Genomic DNA, 23191 nt, shown 5'->3' with positions numbered 1-23191 from the left:
TGTTCTCTGGTGTCGTGTTGTTGTTGTATGACAGCTATAGAGGGTTGTCCTCCAAGCTTGCTGAGGGAGAAGCCCAGGGACTAACTGAGGGTGGTCACAAAAGAGAAGTTCCTGGGCAGGTGTCCCTGTAGAGGTGCCAAAATATAGTAGTCACAGTCCCCTTCCAAGTGGGGATTTGGTGGGGGTAGAGAGGAAGATGGGAATTTTCTGAAAATCACCTTCAAGCGTATGTGAAAACACTGGGATTCTTCAATGGACTCTGCAGATTTTCGTAGGGAGACTCTCCTTTTGTCTTTGCGTTTTTGATCAGCATGGGTAACCAGTTCCCGGGGTCAGCAGGCTCTGATTCCACAGCCAGCAGAAAGCTTCTGATGGGTGCTTACTTTTTTAAATTTTATTGGAGGGCCCATTCCTCTTTCAGAGAGTTGAGACTTCATATCTTAGGTGACATAAGAGATTTTTCATGTCTCTGTTAATTGACCTGCCTTGATTTTAATGACATATTCTTTTAAAATATGAGGCTGATGGAGACCCAGGCTGGCAAGTCTGTGTCCCACCCCTGCTCACCGACTGCATGCTGCTGTTTTGCAGAGGGGCTGAGCTGCATGAATAAGAATCACGGCTGTAGTCACCTCTGCAAGGAGGCCCCAAGGGGCAGCGTCGCCTGTGAATGCAGGCCTGGTTTTGAGCTGGCCAAGAACCAGAGAGATTGCATCTGTAAGTATATAGACTGGCGCACACCCTCGCTGGGGACCATCCTTCCCCACAGGTTGTCTTCTGCAGCCTGGCAGGAACACCACCTCATGGCACAGCAGGAGCATCAGGGAAGACATCTGGCATGAAGTGCCAACTTCCACTAAGTACTCAGTTCACTGCACAAGGGTAGTCCCTCAGCAGACAAGGGAAATGGTATTTTTTAAAGGAACCAATCAGAAGGAAATGAAATTCAGGAGTAAGGGGTGTGAATGTTGAAAGCTGGGTCTTTCTGTTCCCACAGCATAAAATCAAATTTCCTCATCTGGCAATCACAGCTCTTTGCTACCTGGTTCCTGCTTCTTTTATAAGCCTCACCCACCTCGTTTTCCCAGATGCCCAACTCTTCGACTTTCAGAGAACAGCCCATATTCTTTCACACCTGCAAGCCTTTTCCAAGCCCTCCTCCCTTCCTGGCTTACTGAATTCTCTCACAACCTTTGATGTCCTGCACAACTTCTAATAGTGAGAAGGATAAACAGCTACCTTTTGGGAGCACTTCTTATGTGCAAAGTCTTGTCCAAAGATGTCCCATATCCCATTTAATTCTTACAGTCACCACCCTAGGAGCTAAGTATTATTATCTTTCTTCTTAGTTGAGAAAACTGGGGAGAAGGCCACATGGTGATAATTAGTATTCGTGTGGGTCTGCTTAACTGTAAGGCTTGTACTCTTAGTCATCATGCTATATATTGCCTCAGAATCCTCTCTGATGGCCTCAGACAGGGCAGCCACTTTGTATTTTGGCTCGCACAGCATTGTTTAGTCCTCATTTGTAGGGTATGACATTCTGGGTTATATTTTGTTAGTTATGTGTCTGTCTCCCCAACTATAAGCCCCTCCTTATCAGAGACCTTGTCTTATTTTTGCCTCTCATTCTTCTTCTGGTACCTATCACAGGATGTGCTCAATCTACATTTGTTTAATTAATGGATCAATGAATGGTGTACACAGTCCTGACACAGTTACCACACAATGATGAAACACAATAACAGAACTCCAATGGATAATAGGAAACAACCGGCCCTTAAAGATGTTCCAAAACCATTATGGATACCAGAGGAAACACTGAAGTTTTCCTTTTAGGCACTCTTCCTAAAGCCAGGGACCTTCCCGAAGACCCCTGCCATTTGCTAGGGATGGTCACTTATAGCTAGTAGACCTTAGTGGTTAAGAAATGAGGAGATGGTTTCACTGGGGAGAGATTCTTTCCGTTGTCTCCATTACAAAGCAGAGCACAGCCTCAAAGCCTGCCAAACCAGGGCTGGTTCCATCCTCAAAACAAGTTCTGACAGGCTCTTGGGGCCCCTAAAATGAGGCTGTCCCTGGGGGCTTCCAGTGGGCTGGGCAGAGTGAAGACCGCTTACCTGACTCCAGGTATCTTCAAAAGGAGGACCCAGGTCCTCCAAGACTCACTTGTGGAGTGAGACTCTCAGCATTTCAGTTTTTCAGGGGCCAGTAGAAAGTTTATTTAATTTTTAAAATGTTTTTGAGAGGTCGCTACTCAAATAATATCATAATCACACTTGAGGGGAAAAAAAGAAAATAAAAGATCCAGAATTTGACCACATAACCAGCTGTTTCACTTTCTTCATATTCCTCTTTAGTTGTTGTTCATACGTATCACACAATTTTTGCGTAACTATAGTCAACGGAACAGTTTCTTTCTCACATCACAAATATGCATTTCATTCTTTTGAATTAGAAAAATTACAAATGCCTGTCTATGTTAGAGTTTAAACAGTCCAAAGTGTGTAAAGAACATATAACCTCCTCCCTCCCATTTCCTTTGACAGAGGTAACCACCGTTCGTTTTGAAGAATAAATTATTTTGTAGTTGGCTTTATATTTTGGCTTGGCATCAATGCATTCATACATAGCATTTGTAGTTATTGTTAGTGTTGCATTAATTGTGTGCAAAGAGTCTTCATTTCCTCTGATTACCTTTTCTTCTAAATAAACCAAATGGAATTTGATGAGAGAAATCCTAACACACATATACGGATTAAATATTGTCTGTTTGTTCCAGACATGAAGTGCTGTTGCATTTCCCAGAGTCCCAGGACAGCTGTATTAATATGCGTACTTCTCCTGATGGAGAAACGCAGTAGTCTAGAATCTTGTGATATGATTTCCCTTAGTAGTGAAAAATCTACCCCTTACCCCCAACCTATCCATCTCCACCTTCCTGTATAATTTTGCTAAGATCTGTCATTCAGCATTTTGACATTTCATATTGTAATTATCTGTTTACATAGAGACAGGGTCTGAGTCAGGGTTATCTCTTTCATGCCCAGTGCCTAGCACATACTAGGTGCTCCAATACTTGCTGAATGAAAATCAGAATTCTTGTGGAGCAAACACAGCCCTGGTTTTGGAAATCTCAGTGCTTTATGTATTGATTTATTTTCTTCTCAGTGACCTGTAACCATGGAAATGGTGGGTGCCAGCACTCCTGTGAGGACACAGCTGACGGCCCAGAGTGTAGCTGCCATCCACGGTACAAGATACACGCAGATGGGAGGAGCTGCCTCGGTAAGGAGTGACTCCCACACTGGGTGAGGGTCTGCCCCATGCTGCCCACCCCTAACCCGAACTATTAATGGTGTTTAACACCAGATGCAGGGAGTTTCCTGTGTGTTTGCCCCCAAAAGTTCCCATGCTGCTTTACATATGTCAGTGGAAGTGATGTAGGCCTGGGATGGTGGTCCCATCCTCCTCGAGTGAACTTGGAAAGCCCTTTCTTCTCTCCTGGACGAGGCTGCTCCTGAAGCTAGTGTTCTGGAGACTGGCACAAAACATCCCAAAGGACTGGGTCAACACGAAGTTAAAGCTAACGTTTGTGATGACACAGTGGTCTTTATGGTCAGCAGGAGTCAGGCATATTTCTGGTGGTATGCCTGTCCTGTCTTTCATGGCATATCCTTGCCTGCTCCATTTTAGAGGTTCCCAGTCCCAAGATTCTCTTTGTCCTGGACTAAGGATACTGGAGTGAATCTGAAGCTTGCATTCCCTAGTGTCTCTTTGGTCAGTGCAGTGTGCTTCAAAAACCTTTCCCATGTTTACCAAGGCTCTGCGGCCATTTAGCATGCTGTGTTTCCCGCAGAGCCTCATTACAACTCATTTTTATTCAGTGAACAGTCACATATCTTACATTGTTCTCATGTCTGGGATTTCAGCAGAAGTGGTTGTGGAGGCGATGAATAATCTGACTCGTTTGGTCTCAGAACTGTGCTCTTTTCCATCTATTCTAGAGAGAGAGGACACTGCCCTGGAGGTGACAGAGAGCAATGCCACATCAGTGGCGGACGGGGACAAACGGGTGAAACGGCGGCTGCTTATGGGTAGGTGCCTTACCTACCCTCCCCTGGCCATTGTCATTGTCCATTTCCCTCACCAACTTACTACATCATACCTGAACCTGGGACCTCTGTGCCCTCAGACCAGCTGGACCAGGGTCAGCAGCTCCTGTCAAGCCAGGGTGTGTCTGTTCTTCACTCACTGCTGTTGTTTAGTCACCATCTGAGACCTTGGTATTGTGGGACGAGCATTGGCCCAACTGGCAGAATAACCGGGTTAGCATCCTAGTGCTGCCCCAACTAGCTGTGAGACCTGGACAAACTGCCCTGAGCCCCTGTCTCCTGATCTTTCTTTAAAATGGATGTAATAAAACCTACCTCTTAGGGTTGTCAGGAAGCTCAGTTAAGATAATACACAAAAGTGCCCAGAGTTCAATGCCTGGGACTCATGGGTGGTCAGTGAATGTCAGTTCTCTTCCTTCTGAGTAACTATGACTGACCAGAGAGGCATTTTGGGTGGCCCCTAGCTTAGCATGGCAATTTGTCTGTTTTTTGTTTTGTTTTGTTTTGTTTTTTGTCAGCTGAGTTTTCTCTTTCTGACTCAGCCCATGTTAATGGCAGAAAAGATGCATGGAGAAGAGTGGCACTTGGCTGGGGGACGTGGGAAGGTCTGCCAGCTGAGCTGAAGATGAGAGCAGAAGTAAGGGTGGTGGCTGCGGGGGTGGGACTCAGACAGATCCTCTGACATATTATTCTGGAGGAAGATTGGCTTGAGGTAAACAAAACCCATCTTTCGATAGGTACTGAATTTCATAGTCAGGTAGGATTTTGAGCAGATATTGGTTACCAAGCAGGTAATATTTCTGAGTTCTTTTCTGCCTTATTAAAATTATTTTTAATTGTCTTAAAATAATACATGTGAATAACATAAAAACTTAAAAAAATTAATTAGTACTATTAAGCTTGTATTGAAATACATCATTTCCTTGTCTCCTAAGTTCCCATTCCCTCATCCCATCCTCCAGAGGCAGTAATTTTTAATTCGCCTAGTTGTTTCATCTCCTGACTCTCTCTCCCTGATAGTTCTGCAAAGTGAAGTGTATATAGTTATTTCTTTTTTGCAGTTTTATTGAGATATTCCAGTTATTTCCTGATTTGTCAATTTTAAATATTAGCTTTTGACTTTTACTACAGAACACAAATTTTAGCTCTCTTCTGCGCCTGCCCTTCCTCCTCACACACATTTTTCTCTCCCATACCCGTCACATGGTTTTATCACAATTTAAATCAATATTATGTATTTACATGACTGTGACTATGCATATCTAACTATGATTCACCGAGGCATTTAATATGCTACGATTATATTTTCTTCGTTTGCTTAGTTTTCTAAGTACTTCTTACCAGTTCTTTTGAACATTTCTGGCAGAGTTTTAAAACCTTCTTCAACGTGTTCAGACAGCAGTTAACTTATCAATTGCATTTTCTACTTAAAAAGTCTCTTCCGAGGCTTCTGCCTGCTCCCGTGGGGCCTGACCCTCCAGGCTGGCTGTCCACCCCAGCCCCGAGCTTCCTTCCCTACTCTCCTGTTTCAGTGGATCCCACGTCTTCTCTTTTGTTAGTTTACATGGGTAAATATAGATGTTTAAAAAAACTTTGCACACCTGAAAATAGCTTCATGTTATACTTTCACCCTTTATTGAGAATGTGGCTCAATGTGGAATTCAGAGTTGGAAAGAACATTCCATCAGACTTTTGAATAGCGCTCTGTCTGTTTCAAGCATTCAGTGTTGTTTTAGGAAGAGTAAAATCATTTTTATTCTTGATCGTTTATATGGAACCCAGGGAAGCTTCTCTCTGGATGTTTTTAGGGTCTTCTTCTTGTCCCTAGTGATCCAAAATTCCACAATAATGTCTCTTGCCATGGGACTCTTCCCACCTGTTATGCCGAGCACTCAGTTGGCCTTTCAATATGAACATTCAAGTCCTCTGGTTCTGAGGAACCTTCTTATATTTTTTCCTTGATAATTTTCTTCACTCCATTTTCTTCATTCTTTCTCTCTGCAACTCCTATTAGCTCACTGTTGTAACTCGGTATCGATCCTCTAATTTTCTTCTTTTTTCTCTTCTTTATATTTTTGTTCTACTTTCTAGGAGTTTTTTCTTTCTTTTTCTAATCCTTCTATAGGATCCTTTTAAAGTTTCTGCTTTCAAGAATTTTCAAAAATTTTACTTTGGTCTTTTGTTGAAGGAACCTGTCCTTATTTCATGGATGCTTTTCTTATCTCTCCGAGGAAATTAATTATAAGAATTTTTTAAACTTCTCTTTTGTTTCTTGTATTATCTTTGTTTCCTCCAAGTTTCCTTAACTCTGTTCATTTGACTTGGTGTATTTATTTTATATTAGAGGTTTTCTTGAAGTTTCTAGTGATTCTTGGCTGACTTTTTATATTTAATAGTGAAATACTAAAAAGCAATTTTGATATTCTGTCAGGCGGTGAGCTTTATGCTTGGGTGACTAGACAATGACTTAGCCATTTCATGTGGCGATCTTCAAATACCAAAATCTATAGTTTTTTTCAGTTAGGCAGGGCAATTTAGCTAGAGAGAAATCCTTCCATCTCCTGCTGAGGGGACAGAGGCTTGACTGCCAACTTCCTGGGAGCTGAGGGGACATAAGAATATTCTATCTCTCTTTTCAGGGTATAGACTTTCACTGACAGTGCTACTCTCTACCCCTCTGCTATTCCTGGTGCCCTTGAGTCCAGTGCTTTTCTGGTCCCACTTCTCCAGAGAATAAATTTCTCTGCTGCAGCTCAAACAGGGAAGGGATACTCACCTGGCTGTGAAATTTAGGAGGGGATCTGATAGTTCATCTGTTTGTTATACAGACTCTCAATCGATCTTCCTATTTTAAACTTCATCCTCACTTCTGCCTCTAGGGTAACTTAGTACCTCCAATTCCTGAGCCTTTGAGATTCTGTGGCTCACTTGAGCTTACCATTTATTAGTACCCCCTCTGCAGACCACTAGAGTTTAGAATTCTGCTTATGCCAGTTACTGCTCCTCCAATGACATGCTACTTCCAGAATATTTGACATCTTTCATCTATTATCTTGTCCTTAAAGATTTGTACTTAAAAAAAATCTTCATAGTCTCATTTTAGTGGAGTTTTGAGAAGAAACAGATAAACACACATGTTCTATCATATTTAATCAGAACTAAGCTTGTCTGTCCAGGCTCTACAATGAGGCAGCTGTGGAAGTAAAATCAGGTTTCTGGATGCCTAGATGCTCACAGTTGAATGAATGTCGAAGAACATTTGCCTATTACCTGGAATAATTGTATGAAACGCAGGACTAGAGGCCATTTGTTTATTGTTCCTCATCTCTATAGACGCAATTTAACAACTGATTTTTCATATAGTTTTGACAGCTCTTTTTGGAAAGGTAAACTTCAAATCTAAGTTACTTGGCAGTTGCAAGAAAGAAGCCATTGGTCTGCAGCGAGGGAATGGTTGGGGTGGGCGATGTTTACTATCTCTTGCTTTGCCCATTACTCACATTGAAGGGAGAGGGTTCAGGTTTAAAGAAGGAACACCCCCTTTGCCTATTCTGCATTCACATCTAGCCTGCCAGCTGTATCATACTTAGCAGGTTACTGGCTGTGGATCAACAGGAAGTTTTAGTGGCTTCAGATCTGCCAGTGGAGGGGAAAGGCTCAGCATTCTGGGAGAGGCATCTTTACCCTCTGGTCACCCCATCAAGCTTGCTCAGGAGATGTCACTTATTTTGGTGAGTGGGAGGAGTTGCACCTGCTTTCTGTCTCATCTGCAGGTGGCAGAGACTTGGGGGTATAACCATGAATACCCCACCATCCTTCTTAACTTTTATGAACTTTTCAACTATTTATACTGCACCAATATCCCTTTCCTCCCACCTGTATCATCACTTCTTTAGGAAGCTAATTGCCTTTTTCTTACCTCCTTGTTAGAAACGTGTGCTGTCAACAATGGAGGCTGCGATCGCACCTGTAAGGATACTTCGACAGGTGTTCATTGCAGTTGTCCCGTTGGATTCACTCTCCAGTTGGATGGGAAGACCTGTAAAGGTAGCCTGTGCCTCTCCATGCTGCTAATGTGTGGAGATAAAGGCAGCTCTTCCCCTCCACACCCCTGAGTGATTCCATATTTGCTTATGATTCATATTGATGGAAGCTTTTCTTCCCTGGGCTAGTGGAAGGTTATAATTGAGTAAGCTTAATTAGAACCAACTTAATTACACTAACTGTTAAGAAGATCAGCTTCTACAAGTATCAGATAATCCATTTCAGGTAGTGGCCTTATTAGAAAAAGGCAGATGTTCAAGGGAACATTTGCAGGAGATAATATCAGCATATCATAAATAACAGCCTAGAGATTATTATGTAAATAACAGCCAAGGTTGTTATCCAGAGAACTTAATGAATAACTGTACCTTTAACTTTTACTGATGTGTGGAGATCCCAATGACGGGCTAGTATTTCATGGGCAAGAGTACAAAGGCTTACTTCTTTAATATGATAAAAAGTAGACAACCAGTAACCAGATGAAACTGAGAAAAGATAAAATTAATTTGAGTATCAGGAATCACTTAAAAGCATTAAGACTATTTGATCATTGTGTAATTTGCCAAAACAAACTTTCTGTTTCCTTATAACTTTAATCATTAAGCTGGAACAGAAAGTCTACCAAAGAGAGCCATCTTATCTTGAGAGAGAAGGGTAAGGATGAGAATATAACAGGACATCACCATTCTTTCCCATAGATTATTCCCTAATGTTAGTCAAGGGCAGTGTAAGAGTTCTCAAGGGGATGAGGCACTTGTCTTTCAAAACTGGTTAAGCCAGACAAGAAAACGTGTGTAAGGTTAAAAACATCAGCAAACATTCTTAAATGCTTCTATGGGTCTGTTTTTGTTTCAGAAAATAATGAAGCACACGCAATAGCTCTTCAGGGATTTGTGGAATAGGAGGCGAGTATTGCTGTCTGATTTGCCGATGCTTGCCTGTTACAGATATTGATGAATGCCAGACCCGCAATGGAGGTTGTGATCATTTCTGCAAAAACACCGTGGGCAGTTTTGACTGCAGCTGCAAAAAGGGATTTAAATTATTAACAGATGAGAAGTCTTGCCAAGGTATGTGCTGAAACGTAGCTTTGCTGTGCGGTGCCTGCTGGTTGGAGCAGAGGAGACGAAACCCCACCCTGGCAGAGACTGGGTCACTGGGCTTCTCCACAGAGTCATTAATCCAGCCTCCAACCTGTTCTTCACTTATTTCATCTGTTAGATAGAATAAAAACACTGATGTAGCTCACAGGTATATTTTGAAAATTAAGCTGCGAATGACTAGAGAACACCTCAAAGAACCCATCTGGTGTGATTACAGCAGACATGGAAGGGATCACGGAATGCAAGCAGGGTTGTATTAGAGTGTTGAGATTGTGAATAATTTTCCTTTTCTAAAATTTTCTTTAATGTTAAGGATTTAATAACAAAATTTGGTGGCAAAAATTTGTAGATTTAGTTAACATACCTTTTCCTAGCAAAAAGTTGGGCTCAACCCATAATCAAGATCGTGTGCCAGTTGGTCTCATCGTTAGAGCCCTTGTTGGAAGGACCGGGCTTTGGTGCTTGGGGAAAGGGAGAGAGGGGATAGAGTGGAGCAGAGGATGGTCAGTCATTGGGCAGGACTGCAGACCTGTTCTCATATGCGCCCCTCCCACATAAGGGGTATGGCAAGGAAGCTTCTCTGGGTAGCAGTGGTTGATACTAATAACTCTTTAGGGTAGTGGTAAACTGTTTGGGGTGGGGGACATCATTTATATTTTCAGATGAGCACCTTTTATGCCCTATCGATATACAGGAAGAAGCTCTCAAAATAGATGTGCTATCATTTATTCCTGTTCCATTTCTCAGAATAGCCTAATTTAATTTCATTAGAAATCCTAGAATTAAATCAAAATCAGAAAATAATAACTGATTTCATCAGATACTAAAGATAAACATTACCATTTTTAACCTTATGGTGTGAAATAGGTTTGTTTGTCTCTCTCTTTTTTTTTTTCCTTAATATATATTTTGTCAGGAGTTTAAGTATAGCCCCTTTAAATTCAACGAGTTCATTTTGTGTGATTATTGCATGGTTTTCTTCTATTTGACTTGGAAAGCAAGTTTGCTGTTCCACATAATGTTTCATAATGTATAGAGCAAGAAGTACTGTTTAAGCTGTGTAAACACATTAAAAAGAAATTAGAAAAGTGATCTCATTATTTTTGGCAAAGCGAAAGCCCGTCGCCATGAGCAGCCAAAGTCAGCTACTGGACGAGTTCACTCTCTCGACAACTGGCTGATGTTAATAACAGAATTCATAGAATGACATCAATTACTAGGGAAGAAACAGACTTTTTCTCATTTTTCACTGATCAGTCTTGATAGTACAAATATTTGCACAGAACAAATTTACTGAAGAAGTTGCCAGGATTTCTGGGAAAAGCTCGGGAAGAAGAGATTTTGCAAGAATTTGCCCTTTTAATTTCATTTTTTTATTCTTCCAGTTCTTTCCAAATATTTGTTTTTATTAATGTAGTGTCTCATGGTACATTTGGTGTTGAAAAAGAGATCTAGCAATGGTCTAGTTGGCTTCCACTAAGCTCTGCACTGGTCCTGGTTTATCTATTTGGAGATAGAAGTCGTAACTCTGTTAAAACCCTCCAAAGAGCTGAGGAATTGAAACACCAAAATTTTAGTCTACAGGAAAGATGTGAAGACTAGATCAGGGAAGAAAAGATGATTAGACCAACAAATGCAGCTTCCTGTGGCTAGTTTCCATGACCTTCGCTCAAGCCAGAGATGCCTCCACACTGAACCAGGACAGGAGGGACCCTGTGGGACTGAACCATGGGGGAGTTACAAAGCCAGAGGACTGGGCAAGAGGAGCCAGTGTGGAGCTTAAATACAAAATTTTAGCATCTGCAATAGAAAGTTACTGAGGATGTTAGCGTTAATGTATTCTTTTAGTGCAGAGGGCATTAAAACCCAGGATCGGCGGCCTTCTGGGGCAGAAGACTCATTCTGGAAAGATCAGAAAGAGATAGGAACCAGATTTAGTTCTAATCCAAATGTTTTCTCCTTTCAATTTGCCGTCGCTTATAAAATTACTATCGCTGTTTTACCAATAGTAACATAACAATAATCGTTTAGAAATCCTTTTTAGGTATGTTATCTCATTTAGCTTCACTTAAATATTTTAGATTGCTCATTCCTGCAAATTAGCATGGGTGAGAGAGAACAACTGAGCTTTTAGGCAAGTACAATTTGCAACAGAATTTGAAAAGAAGGGTCATGGCAGTGAGTATACTTATTGTGGGCTGCTCAAAACTTTCTTTAACACAAATGAGTGGGAAAACTGATAGTTTTTACTCTGTTTATGTTGTTTTTCTCATCACGGGTGTTATTATAAATCCCCTGGGTGGGGACTGGGGTCAGTCGGTGCCAAGTGCACGTCCTAAAGGCAGTCACCACGCTTCCCTAAGAGTTGGTTTCAAGTCCCCTCTCTCTTTACAATTACAGATGTGGATGAATGCTCTTTGGATAGGACCTGTGACCACAGCTGCATCAACCATCCTGGCACATTCACATGTGCTTGCAACAAAGGGTACACCCTCTATGGCTTTACCCATTGTGGAGGTGAGCAAAATGCCCCTCTGGACTCAGATGAAGCTGGGCCTGTAGGGGAGCAGGGCCTACCCCTAAGGTTTCCCCAGATCAGGGCCAATTTTCCTACACTGGCAGATGAACGGGACATTCAGTCCCTGTACAGTAGTGAGTCCATCAACTCAAGGGAAGCATCTGCGAAGGCAGGGAGGGGTCCCCAAACCCCAGGCCATGGACTAGTCATTGGTCCGTGGCCTGTCAGGAACCGGGCCGCACAGCAGGAAGTGAGTGGTGGGTAAGCAAGCAAAGCTTCATCTGTATTTGCAGCCGCTCCCCAGCGCTAGCATCGCCACCTTAGCTCCACCTCAGATCATTAGGCATTAGACTGTCATAGGAGCACCGGTCCCTGGTGCCAAAAAGGTTGGGGACCACTGTGCTAAGGAAAATCTCCTCCCATTTATCCGTTTAACACATTGAGTGTGAAATGAAGCAGAGAGAAGAGCTGAGCTCTTCAGCTGTGAATTCTTTGTTGATATTATTGATGCAGTTATATTCAGAGAATGGGAAGACCTCTCAGGAGCTGATACCCTATCCATTAGAACTTTCCGGAAGATAGTAACGTAACTGTCCTCAGAGAGGCTTGGCAGGGCACCAACAGTCTTCATCTTTGCTTCATCATCAGCAGGAATGGATTGTGAGCTTTGTTTGAGTGCTTTGAGCTGTTTTTTGAGCTGGGGTGGGACCACTGACTTTATCTCTCTGCTCTGTGCCCATGTAGCATCATGTTCTGATGTCATTTGCCCTTATGGTCATGTATACTATGGCAAAATCAGATTTGGCACCAAATGACTCCCACTTCACTCCCCCAATCATCAAGTTCATTCAGCAATCATTGAAAATAGAGATTCAGATTCTGATTCAGAATGTCTGGGGTTGTTAAGGTGATTCTGAGGATCTGAGGATTTAGGAACCACTGGCCTAAATACTTTCGGCCCAATCCTTGTCTCCTGTGCTTAAGAAGAATGGATAGTAGTGATTTGTCATAGCTAGTGCTGTCTCTTCTCTTTTTCAACACATTCTTGGCATGGCTAAAAGCATATTTTTCCAGTACATCAAGAAACTCCAAGAGAATATTCCTTGAATACAGATATGTATCTAGGTTTTAGTTGGAGCCACCTTTGACTTCTCAGGCTGATGGGGATCAGTGCAAGTCATTTTCATTCTCTATGCTTCAAGTATGTGAACTGTCAAGTGGGGAACTCTAATTCTGTCTTCCTTGGTATGTAGCCCAGGAGAATGGTGGAGTTTTAAATTGGAAGCCTGTGCAGCATGAGTTCGGACATCTGAAAGAAGAGTGTAACCCCTTCTGAGTGTCTCTAATGGAGGAATGGTGTGGTCAGGAATGGAACTTGACAGCATCCTAGTGAGGCTCATGTCAGGAAATCCCCTGGGTGGGGACTGGGGTCAGTCGGTGCCAAGTGCACGTCCTAAAGGCAGTCAGCACCTTCCCTTTGTTTAGCGAGTATCTCCCATTCTGGTCCATCTTCAAGAGAAGGATGGTGTCAGCTGGGTCAGTAATGGGCTGCCGTGACAGGAGCGTGCTTTGTTCTACAGACACCAACGAGTGCAGTGTCAACAACGGAGGCTGTCAGCAGATCTGTGTGAACACGGTGGGCAGCTACAAGTGCCAGTGCCACTCTGCATACAAGCTCCACTGGAATAAAAAAGACTGTGTGGGTAAGGGGCTCCGAGGCTGAGACTCAGTCACCGGGCTCACCACTGGCCAGCAGCACTCTCCCACGTCTGATTGGCCCCGTAATGCAGCTGATCGTCCCTCCCCTCAGCTGCAACAGCCGTTCTTTAAATAGTTCAAAAACAGGAGATACTTTTCAGGCTCTTTGGTGTTTCCTTCTGTGCTTCTGCGTAGGTTGGAACTCACTCCTATTTTCCTGGTTGCTTTTCTGCATGAAAAAAAATATATAGCATACAAGTAGCTCCTTTAGCTCGGTGGGAAAGGTAAAGCCCGGTTTCTTGTGTTCTGCGCTGGGTGTCAGCTCTACCTTTTCTTGGGGCCTTTGCTGCATGAAACTCAGCCGTCTTTGTCACACCTGGAAGTGTCCTTCTCTTTCTGTGTCTAGAAGTGAAAGGGGTCCTGCCCACTAGTGTATCACCCCACGTGTCCCTGCATTGCGGTAAGAGTGGCGGAGGAGACAGGTGCTTCCTCAGATGCCACTCTGGCATTCACCTCTCTTCAGGTGAGTGAGTCCCAGCCCCTGGGGCAGGTCTTCAAGCCAGGGCCGGGCCTACCTGGCCTTTAGAAGTTAAATACCTCCAAAAGGCTTCCAAATCTTTGATCAGCTTCCCCTGACCACCAGAGGCCAATATTTGAGACCCCTGGGCATTTTTCTAGTGGTCCATGTGGAGTGGGGGTGGGAGGTGATTTTAGCTGCTACCAAGAGAGACTGTAATCTTGCTTACATGTTGACAATACACATTCTGTCTGTCAGGACTGCAAGATGCCTACTCTGTCACCTGCGGCTCTCCCTCTCCTCTCAGGAACAAACATCAAAAATCAAATGACTCTGCTTTTGGGGGTAATTACGAAATCTGTGTGTTCTCTCTGGGGCTTACTGTGTTCAATGGGCTTCATTCTTGGAGTGACGTTCTTGGCTTTGGCTTTGTTTTCTTTTCTCTGTATCTCCTTGATGCCGTGAGCACACTACAGGATGTTCTTGCCTACAGCTTTGATGCCTGAAATCTGACTTGCCATATAACAGACACTTACCTGAGTGTCCACTCTGTGTTAGGAGGCCATGTGTTCAGCCTTGGGGAATCACCATTTTGGGCAGAGGCTTATAGAGCTCTGGGACCAGGAGACTCAGGTCTCCCAAACTCCCTGTACCCCTAGAGCACCTCAAAGGCCTGGCAGGAAATGTGTGCCTGGGGCACATGGTGTTGGTAGAAGTAGACATGGGTATGACCGGGGAGCAAGAATTCTGTTCAGAGAAAGGACCCTGAACCTGCTTTGTCAAAATACAAAGAATGAAATTTAAAGCTTTTAAGAAGCCTCATTTTCCCACATTTAGACATCTCTGTGATCACATCATGAGAACATCTGAATGAAGAAATGATCCTTGATGTCCATATTATATATATGAGCAAAGCTAGAGACCCAAAGCAGGATAATAACAGTCTGCGTATATTGATCGCATAGTTAAAATATGCCAGTCACTGCATTACCTGTGTTATCTGATTTAAACCACATGACAACCTGTTGGGGAAATTTTACTATTCTGCTCATTAACCAGATGAAGAACCTGAGATTCAGAGAGGTGAAATAACGTACCCAAAGCGACTCAGATAAAAAATAGTGGAGCCAGGATTTTAACCAGGCAGTCTAGATCCAGAGTCTTAAGCATTATCCTTCACTGCCCCTCTTGCCTGATGTTCGGGCACAGCTAGAGCAAGCATCATGGTCTGTCTCACCAAATTTGTCAGTGACAGTCACTTGGAGATTTAGGGCACCACAAGGATGGACAAGCATGTAGGTAACAGTTATTCAGTTCTTACTCTATACCAGACAATAGGCTAAACATTTTTTTTTTTTTTGCATTATCTCATTTAGTCCTTACAACAACCTGGTAATATAGGTCCCATAATTATGTCTATTTCCATAGAGGAAGAAACTGAGAATTAGGGAGATTAAGTAACTTGCTCAAGTTCTCATTACAAGTTGAAGTGCTAGAGTTTGAATCCTGGTCATTGATTCTAGGGCCTAACATGTAGCTAAAACTGACCGTGGGAGGCAAGCAGAATTTTGCACATGAGGCCCTCGGAGTGGGACCCTTGCTCCGTTCCATCCCCTGAAAAATCCTAGCCATATTTAGTGAGTGCCATCCTTGTCTGAAATGGTGGCTTCCTCAGCCCTGTCCTTCTAGGGCAGGCTTATTCAAGAGAATCTGCCCTTCCCCATTTTCCTCAGCAGTCTTGTCCAAATCTGAACCAGAGGATTCTGGTCTTCTTTCTCGAGAAGGCACAGAAATGACTTCAGATTTCATCTCACCATTAAGGTCGGTTTTGGTCCTCTCTTTGTTATATTTGAGCACTGGATTCATCTCAGGTGGGATAAGAGTAGCTCTTAGGAGGCTCGTAGTGATCCCAGTCCCAGGGTGATGGGTACTCCATGATCTAAACCTTTCTTGGTTTCAGGGTAAGAGAGGGGCTCAGGTTGTACAGTGTGCAGTGGGACCCAGCCAATGGATAGCTTGCCATTACCTATCTGGTGTTTCCATTCCTTTGCCTCTGAAGGTAACATCTCTCACTTGTTTCTTTCTGAAGATGTCGCCACCATCAGGACAAGTGTAACCTTTAAGCTAAATGAAGGCAAGTGTAGTTTGAAAAAGGCTGAGCTGTTTCCTGAGGGTCTGCGACCAGCATTACCAGGTATGGAATCAGATGGCTGGTGCAGGGAACTTGCCTGCATGTTGGGAAAGGGGCCCATAACAAGCTCGAGCCCTTCAGATGGCACGGACCAATTCAGAATCTTCGAGGCCTCTCTTCATGGGAGGAAGAGGAGCCCAGTTTAGCACCACTGTACAGTCCTGGCGTTATCCTTCAGAGCTTCCTTTGCGAGGTATAGATGGTGAAGCTCTGAGGAAACCTGTGAATTTACAGAAGTCAGTAAGGGCTTTCAGTGCTAGATCTTCCAGTTTGCTTGAAATGTAAGCCAAACAAATGAACAAATATTTGGCTCAGAAGGGATAATCTTTGATGAACAAAGATATAATATCTAGCTTTCCTGCTTAATCTAGTTTTTGGAGGCTGCAGAAGGACATATACCATCCAAGTAGAACTAGCTTAATTGAAAAGAGCAGAACCCGATACGTGTCTTTCTTCCCTAGCTCACATTTCCAGTATTATTTCATAAAATAATTTTGGAGATTAGAAAAAAATCAGGATTCACATACTAGGGAGGCTTCTTTTCCCAATCGATTCTCAAATAAATCGTACAAACAAATATTTACTGTAATCACTTTGGACTGCCTGTTTTATGTAACTAACCAAGATTAATTTTGGTACCTCCATTTGATGGAATATTATGTAGCTATTAATTATATGTTTCAAAGAATGTTTAATGACAAGAAAATGTTCTTGTTATAAAGTTAAGATGGAAAAAGGGACAGTAACGTTTTATATATCTAATACAACCCAAATTATGTAAGAAAAAGTGTAGGTGGAAGAAAAAAGAAAGAAAACTCACCATATCATTTGTATGGTTATATCTGGGTGGGAGGATCATGGGTGGTTTTAATTTTTTTTCCCTGAATTTTCCAAATTCTTCACAGTGACTATTTATACTTTTAGATCAGAAGGGGGAAAAAAAGCAGTATTTAAAAATAGACTTAGTCTTTAGTTTACTTAGTGTTATTGCACTAATGTTAATTTCTTAGTTTTGATAAATGTATGTGTTAATGTAAGATGTCAGTTAACATTAAGGGAAACTTGGTGAAGAGTGTATGGGAACTCTCAATATTATCTTAGCAATTTTCCTGTAAATCTAAAGTTATTTCAAAATAAAAAGTTTAAAAACTAGATATGTAAAATTTGAAAAGGAAAAACAGTTTAAAGTGAGTACCTGTTTAGTTGAAAATTTGAAGTTAGCCTCTTGAAAAGTTAAGATAGATCTTGGGGAAAATATGTAGAGAAGAAATTTAATTTGCTTCTCTCTTCCTTTGGCTTCTGATGAACTGTTTCTTTGAATATTCTTGTATATTAAAGAATAGGATACAGATGATACATTAGTTTAATAAAGTAAGATTTTTAAATTGAGCTAAATTAATCGTGTGGATGATATGTGGACCTGCTCTTTGGTTTAGGTGAATAATCCTTAGTTAAAAGGTTCACTGGAAGCCATGGAGGAGGGATGACAGGCAAAGTGAGGCACAGAGATGTGCAAAGCCTCGCCTTACACAACACTTTCATTCCGATCCTAGATGCCTTCATGATATCGTTTGGTTCTGTTGATTCTTTGTGCCATATATTGCGCCTGGTTATTTTAAAATGAGACATCACTGTTGATGTGCTTTCCAGCTTTCTCTTTGGGTTGGAATTACTTCAAGGTCTGTTTGCCTGAAAGCAGGAGCTGGTTTCCTGTCTACTCCTGTGTTCATTCCTTATTTGAAGCCTCAGACTCTGCTTGGTACATCACAGTCCGGCTTTAAGGAAACCAACTGTGAGAACACGAGTGCACTTTAGCAAACCATCAGTCGGGAATGCAGGATGACCCTGGTTCCTGTCAGCCACAGATGTGGCTGGTCAGTCGTAAACATCCAGCATTTATCCATGAAAATAATTTCTGAGAGCTAAGTTGTTAAGTTATATAGGAGGCAATACTGGCTCTTCAAAATTAAAATGTTATCATGCGCCAAGCTGAGGGCTTTCAATGTCTTGGCATCTGGAGTTAATCATTTAGTCCCTCAAGAGTTGTTTTAATGAAATGTTTACTGAGCTCTAGCGAATGTTCAACTCAGTGCTTTGCCAGAATTTGGCTTCCGATAATTTTGTTTCTTCATACAGAAAAGCACAGCTCAGTAAAAGAGAGCTTCCGCTACGTAAACCTTACATGCAGCTCCAGCAAGCAAGTCCCCGGAGCCCCTGGCCGACCAAGCACCACTAAGGAAATGTTTATCACTGTTGAGTTTGAACTTGAAACTAACCAAAAGGAGGTGACAGGTTGGTCTGAAAACAGTTTATGGTGCCAGGCTTCTCACAGCTTGCTCCTTATTCCTTTGCCTTTCACCTTTTATCATTCTTCGGAGGTGGGGGGCGGGGGTAGTACAATCACTGAAGTATCTCCTGTTTTTTATCACCCCCAAACTAAACTGAATTGGTTTGGAACCTGATGATTTTATCTGCTTCGTGAAAACCCAAAGCTACCATTTTGGTCAACAAATTTCTGTTGGTATCAAATGCTACCCAGCTCCAGGTCTCTCCCCATTTTGTCCACAGGGAACTGTGGGTGTTGGTGAATGCTGCAGTCGGTCTGGACATCTTCGCCTGCCACAGCCTGATGTCCTCCCCCACTGCTGTCCCCTCTATTTCTGTAGCTTCTTGCGACCTGAGCTGCACTGTAAAGCGAACAGAGAAGCGACTCCGGAAAGCCACCCGCACGCTCCGGAAGGCTGCCCACAGGGAGCAATTTCACCTCCAGCTCTCAGGCGTGGACCTTGAAGTGGCCAAAAAGTCTTTGAGAACATCCGAACGCCAGGCAGAGTCCTGTGGAGTGGGCCAGGGCCATGTGGGAAACCAGTGTGGTGAGTGGCCTTGCTGGCTAGGACATTCTGGCTAACAACTGTCTTGAGCTCTATAAACACTAAGGGTAACCAAAGTCTGGCTCATCCTTCCCTCTCTGGGCTCACTCTGGAGAACACCCTGGACACCCACTCATTTGGGAAGTACACGGTGGTGTCTGTCGTGTCTACAGGACCAGGAGCTCTCCAGCACCTGGCATAGTGCCTGGCTTGTGGTGGGCACTTAATAACTGTTTGCCGAATTGAGGGGCAGAAAGGAAGAGGCAGGTTGATGAGAAGAGGGCGTTTTGCCCTCTAAAGGTCTGAGGGACGGCAGTCTTCAGATGACTGTGGTCTCCCAGCTAGGGCAGGACTGCAGGGATAAGGCACATGCCACTGCCATTGTTCTCCTCTCATCTCTCTCTGGCTTGTTTGAAGGTAGCAATGAACAATATCCTGGTCATAGTTTAGTGCAGAGGCAAGGCTGGGAGGCTGCTCAGCTGCCTTATGAGATCCCTGAGCTTCACCTCAGGGCCGCTAGCAGTGTCAGTTTCATGTGTGTTAGAGTGTGTATGTGTGTATTGGTGGTGGTGGTGGTGGTGTGTGGCAGAATTAATTTGAGACCTGGCATTTGAGCAACATCAATTCTATTCCTTTGATGAAGTTCTAGGCAAGAGAAACCTGGGCAAGAGGTTCTAGGGTGATCAGTCTTGAGATTTGTTTGTTGTGAGAGACTGTTCTGGGCAATTTTGGGAGATACTATCTGAAAAGTCTTAGATGGACAAAATTGTGAGTCTCATTTTATAGTAATAATGGTAATGAATTATTGAATTATTGAGTTCCCAGCTGTCACAGGTACAGCACTGTATCTAAGCACCGTATCTGCATTATCTCATTTAATCCTAACAGTAATCTTACTAGGTAGGTATTATCATCTCCATTTAACAGAAGAACAAACGAGCTTGGAGGGCTAAGTTCTCTTGCTCAAGATCACATTGATGGTCCAACTCTAAAACCTGTGCTCTGGTCCCAAATAGGGTGAATTTCAATAACCAGACCACTCCAGAACAAACCTACGTCCTTTCTGAAGTGTCATTCGAATCGCAGGTCCTGAGAAATGAAGCTTGAGCCAAGGAGTAATAGATCAGTGTTTTTGAAGAAGCAAAGCTGGGTACTCATTTGGGAGATTTGTCAGCAATAGCCCCACAGCCCAAATCTGTTGCTTTGCCAAAACATAGTTTAAAATCAAGTGTAGAATCAAGTATAACTATCCACCAAGGTCTGGTTCTCAAATAGTCTTGACTTTTTTTCCAGCTGAGACTTTTATGGGGGGGCGGGAACGTAAAAACAACGCAAATAGTTGGTTTGTTCTCATTTAAAATTCTAAGAATTCCAGCTTCCATCCCTAAATGTTGATGAGAGTCGGCTGTTGCTGCCCTACTTTCCAGGGTGAGTTGTAGAAACTCTCGGGGATAGACAGGCCAGTCCTTCTCATGGCCCCATTTGCTACCTGTTAGGGAGAGGCTTGGTAGGCTCTTCAGGGAGCCTTTGTGGCCACTTAAGAATTCAGGGAAAACTGGTGTCAACAGCCCTGTAGACCAACTCCCGGTGAGAGTATTACCAATACTACCATGCTTTTACCAATACTAGTATGCTTTTGGGAAATAAAAACCCAAGAATGAGGGTCAAGAGTTACTTAACAGAGGCCTCATGACCATGATAACTTATTAAAAAAACTCAGTGTGGGATTTATGTAGCTGCTGTTGTGTGTGAATGTAGCCGGAGTGAGATGCTTGTCATGCTAAGTTAGGTCGGATTTGTTGCTGAGGGAGGCAATGTGTGTTGTCTCAAGAGCGCCCTCTAGCAATGGAAGGATTTTGTAGCCTGCTAGGGACCGAAGCAGGTTCACCCTGACTGACAGCAGTGTTCAAGATTTTACCACGTAGAGGAAACAGCACAAAGAATTACCAGTGAAATTCCTTCTTCCTGCTGGAGGGAGGAAATGGGTGAAAAGAAGAGCCGGGTATTTTAATTAGAATGGCTTTTTATTGAGTGGACACATGGCATGGGCTAGCCACAGTGTGTGCGGGGTGAAGGAGAGGGATGGTGTCTGTCTGTCTGTCTGTCTTTCTTACATTCTTCGTCTATTTGATGATGTCAGAACTTTATAAAGATCAGGTTTACTGGTATTTTCTGAACTCTGTATGGTACATACCGTAGAGGTAAACCTAAAATAGTTCTTTTGGGAAATTATTTTCAGTGTCTGCAGGAAAGAGCCAAAAAAAAGTATTTTGGGTCACTTGCAAGGGGAGATGGAACTATTATGTTTTTCCTTTAAAATATGTTTATTTAGTTTTTAATAACCGAAATAGTACATATTTCAAATGGTACAGAATATATACAGTAAAGGCGAAAGTTCTCCCCACAGCTCCCAGTCCCCCTCCCCAGAAGCAATCATGTCAAGAGTTTTTCAGTCTGTTTCTATGCACATATAAAAATGAAATTTTATTTATTCATTCACTGAATACTTATTGAACACCCACTGTGTTCAGTGTGTGGTACCCCAATAGCGCCAGGTACTGTTCTAGGTGCTGGGAATCCAGGAATAAAACAAAAGAGCAAAAATCTTGGCTCTCACAGAGTTTATGATGCTAGAGAAGGAAAACAGGCCACAATCCAATAAACAAGGAAATATACCTTGTAGCAGATAGTGGTAAGGGTATAAGATAAGAACAGGTAAGCAGGGGTGGAAAGTAGAATAGAAAGTGCCAGAATAAAGGGGAGGGGTGAAGAGGAGAATACTCCCCAAAATGTAGACTATAGTCAGGGACTGTGTTCTTGCAAAGTATCATTTGGGCAGAGATGTGAAGGACAGAGGAAGAAGCCACGTCAGGGAGGAGACCCAGGCAGAGGCATCAGCAAGTGCAAAACCCCTGAGGCACTGGAAAGAAGTCCAGGCCTATGTGAGCTGAGGAAGGGAGGGGGAAGGTGGAAGTCAGGGCAGTTGCCAGATCATGTTGGGAATGCGAATGGTGGTGAGGGTGCTGACTCTGAATGTGAGAAATGAAGATTTTGTGCAGAGGCGTAACAGGGTTCTGACTTATGTTTTAAAAGGACAACTTTGGCTGCTGTGTTGAAAATAAATTATAGGTTTATGTATGAAAAAAACATTTAAAAATATATCAGTGTAATTCGAATAGTGCTATGTGTTATTTTTAACTATAGAGTAGATCAGACATCTTTCCATGCTCATAGAGGAGCTACCTTATTTCTTTTCAAGCTTCCTAGTCTATTTTAAGACACCAGTGTTTATTAACCATATTAAATATCCACCTATAGCTATCCTATTGGTGGACATATAAGTTATCTGTAATTTTTCTATTACAAACCATGCTGCAGTGAATATTCTTCTTTGTGCACATGGCCAATATTTTTGAAGATTATAGACTTGTAGACATCCGATTGCCAGGTCAAAGGATACATGTATCTAAAACTTTGATATTGCCAAATTACCCTCCAAAAAGACCATACTAATATATACTTTTTCTAACTTGTTTTTCTTTGATTATCAGTAAGACAGAGCATGCTGTCATATGTTTGTGGCCATTTGAATTTCTTCTGAGAATATCCATATTGTTTGCCTATATTTTCATTGACTTGTTTGTTTTTCTAATTTCATTTAAAAAATAAATTTTAAAGTCCCAAGTTACATCAAAGAACAGTCACTTCTGACCAGTTAAATACTTTCTTTCTTATAGTCATTTTTACATAGTGAAGTCTTATTAATTTGGCATTTAAGGATTTTGGGGACAGCCTGCTCTGCAGGTGACCTTTGTACCATCTGTGATCAATTTTAGCAAGATGGCAAAAAAAAAAAAAAGATAGCAATTATGTTCTCCAAGGAACAACTTCCTAAAGCTTCATAGTAATTCGTAAAGCCCTTCATAGCTAAAGAAAAATTAATGATGACATGTATTTCTAACTATTTTTCTTCCATAGCTATTTATCCTTTCAAAAAGGATAAATTATTTAAGAAATATACTGCTAATATACTTTTTTTTTTTTGTATTTGATTGTTCTTAAAACTTGCGAGATTTTTAAAAGACACAATCCAGGCAATTGGCGAACTGGGAAGTATTTTAGTGCCTGAGTTCTT

General features: G+C 42.3%; 1 protein-coding gene across 6 annotated transcripts in view; it reads left to right on the top strand.

Moving 5' to 3' along the window:
* Nucleotides 1-23191, top strand: part of SCUBE2 (signal peptide, CUB domain and EGF like domain containing 2) — a 60283-nt gene that overhangs the window by 16307 nt on the left and 20785 nt on the right. For 3 of the 6 annotated variants that reach the window (XM_039863535.1, XM_039863534.1, XM_039863537.1), the window contains 12 exons: nt 592-717; nt 3172-3288; nt 4008-4097; nt 8046-8162; nt 9107-9229; nt 11663-11779; nt 13361-13483; nt 13885-14001; nt 14254-14340; nt 16085-16189; nt 18323-18478; nt 18853-19059. In XM_039863535.1, coding sequence (XP_039719469.1) covers nt 592-717; nt 3172-3288; nt 4008-4097; nt 8046-8162; nt 9107-9229; nt 11663-11779; nt 13361-13483; nt 13885-14001; nt 14254-14340; nt 16085-16189; nt 18323-18478; nt 18853-19059 — 1485 coding nt within the window. The remainder of the gene's footprint in view (nt 1-591; nt 718-3171; nt 3289-4007; nt 4098-8045; nt 8163-9106; nt 9230-11662; nt 11780-13360; nt 13484-13884; nt 14002-14253; nt 14341-16084; nt 16190-18322; nt 18479-18852; nt 19060-23191) is intronic. The other 3 variants (XM_039863536.1, XM_039863538.1, XM_039863539.1) reach the window with 3 other exon arrangements.

Source organism: Pteropus medius, unplaced genomic scaffold, assembly GCF_902729225.1.
Source record: "Pteropus medius unplaced genomic scaffold, Ma_sr-lr_union100, whole genome shotgun sequence".
Classification (NCBI taxonomy): Eukaryota; Metazoa; Chordata; class Mammalia; order Chiroptera; family Pteropodidae; genus Pteropus; species Pteropus medius.
Note: the sequence above shows the minus strand (reverse complement) of the source record. Positions and strands in the feature narration are given on the sequence as shown.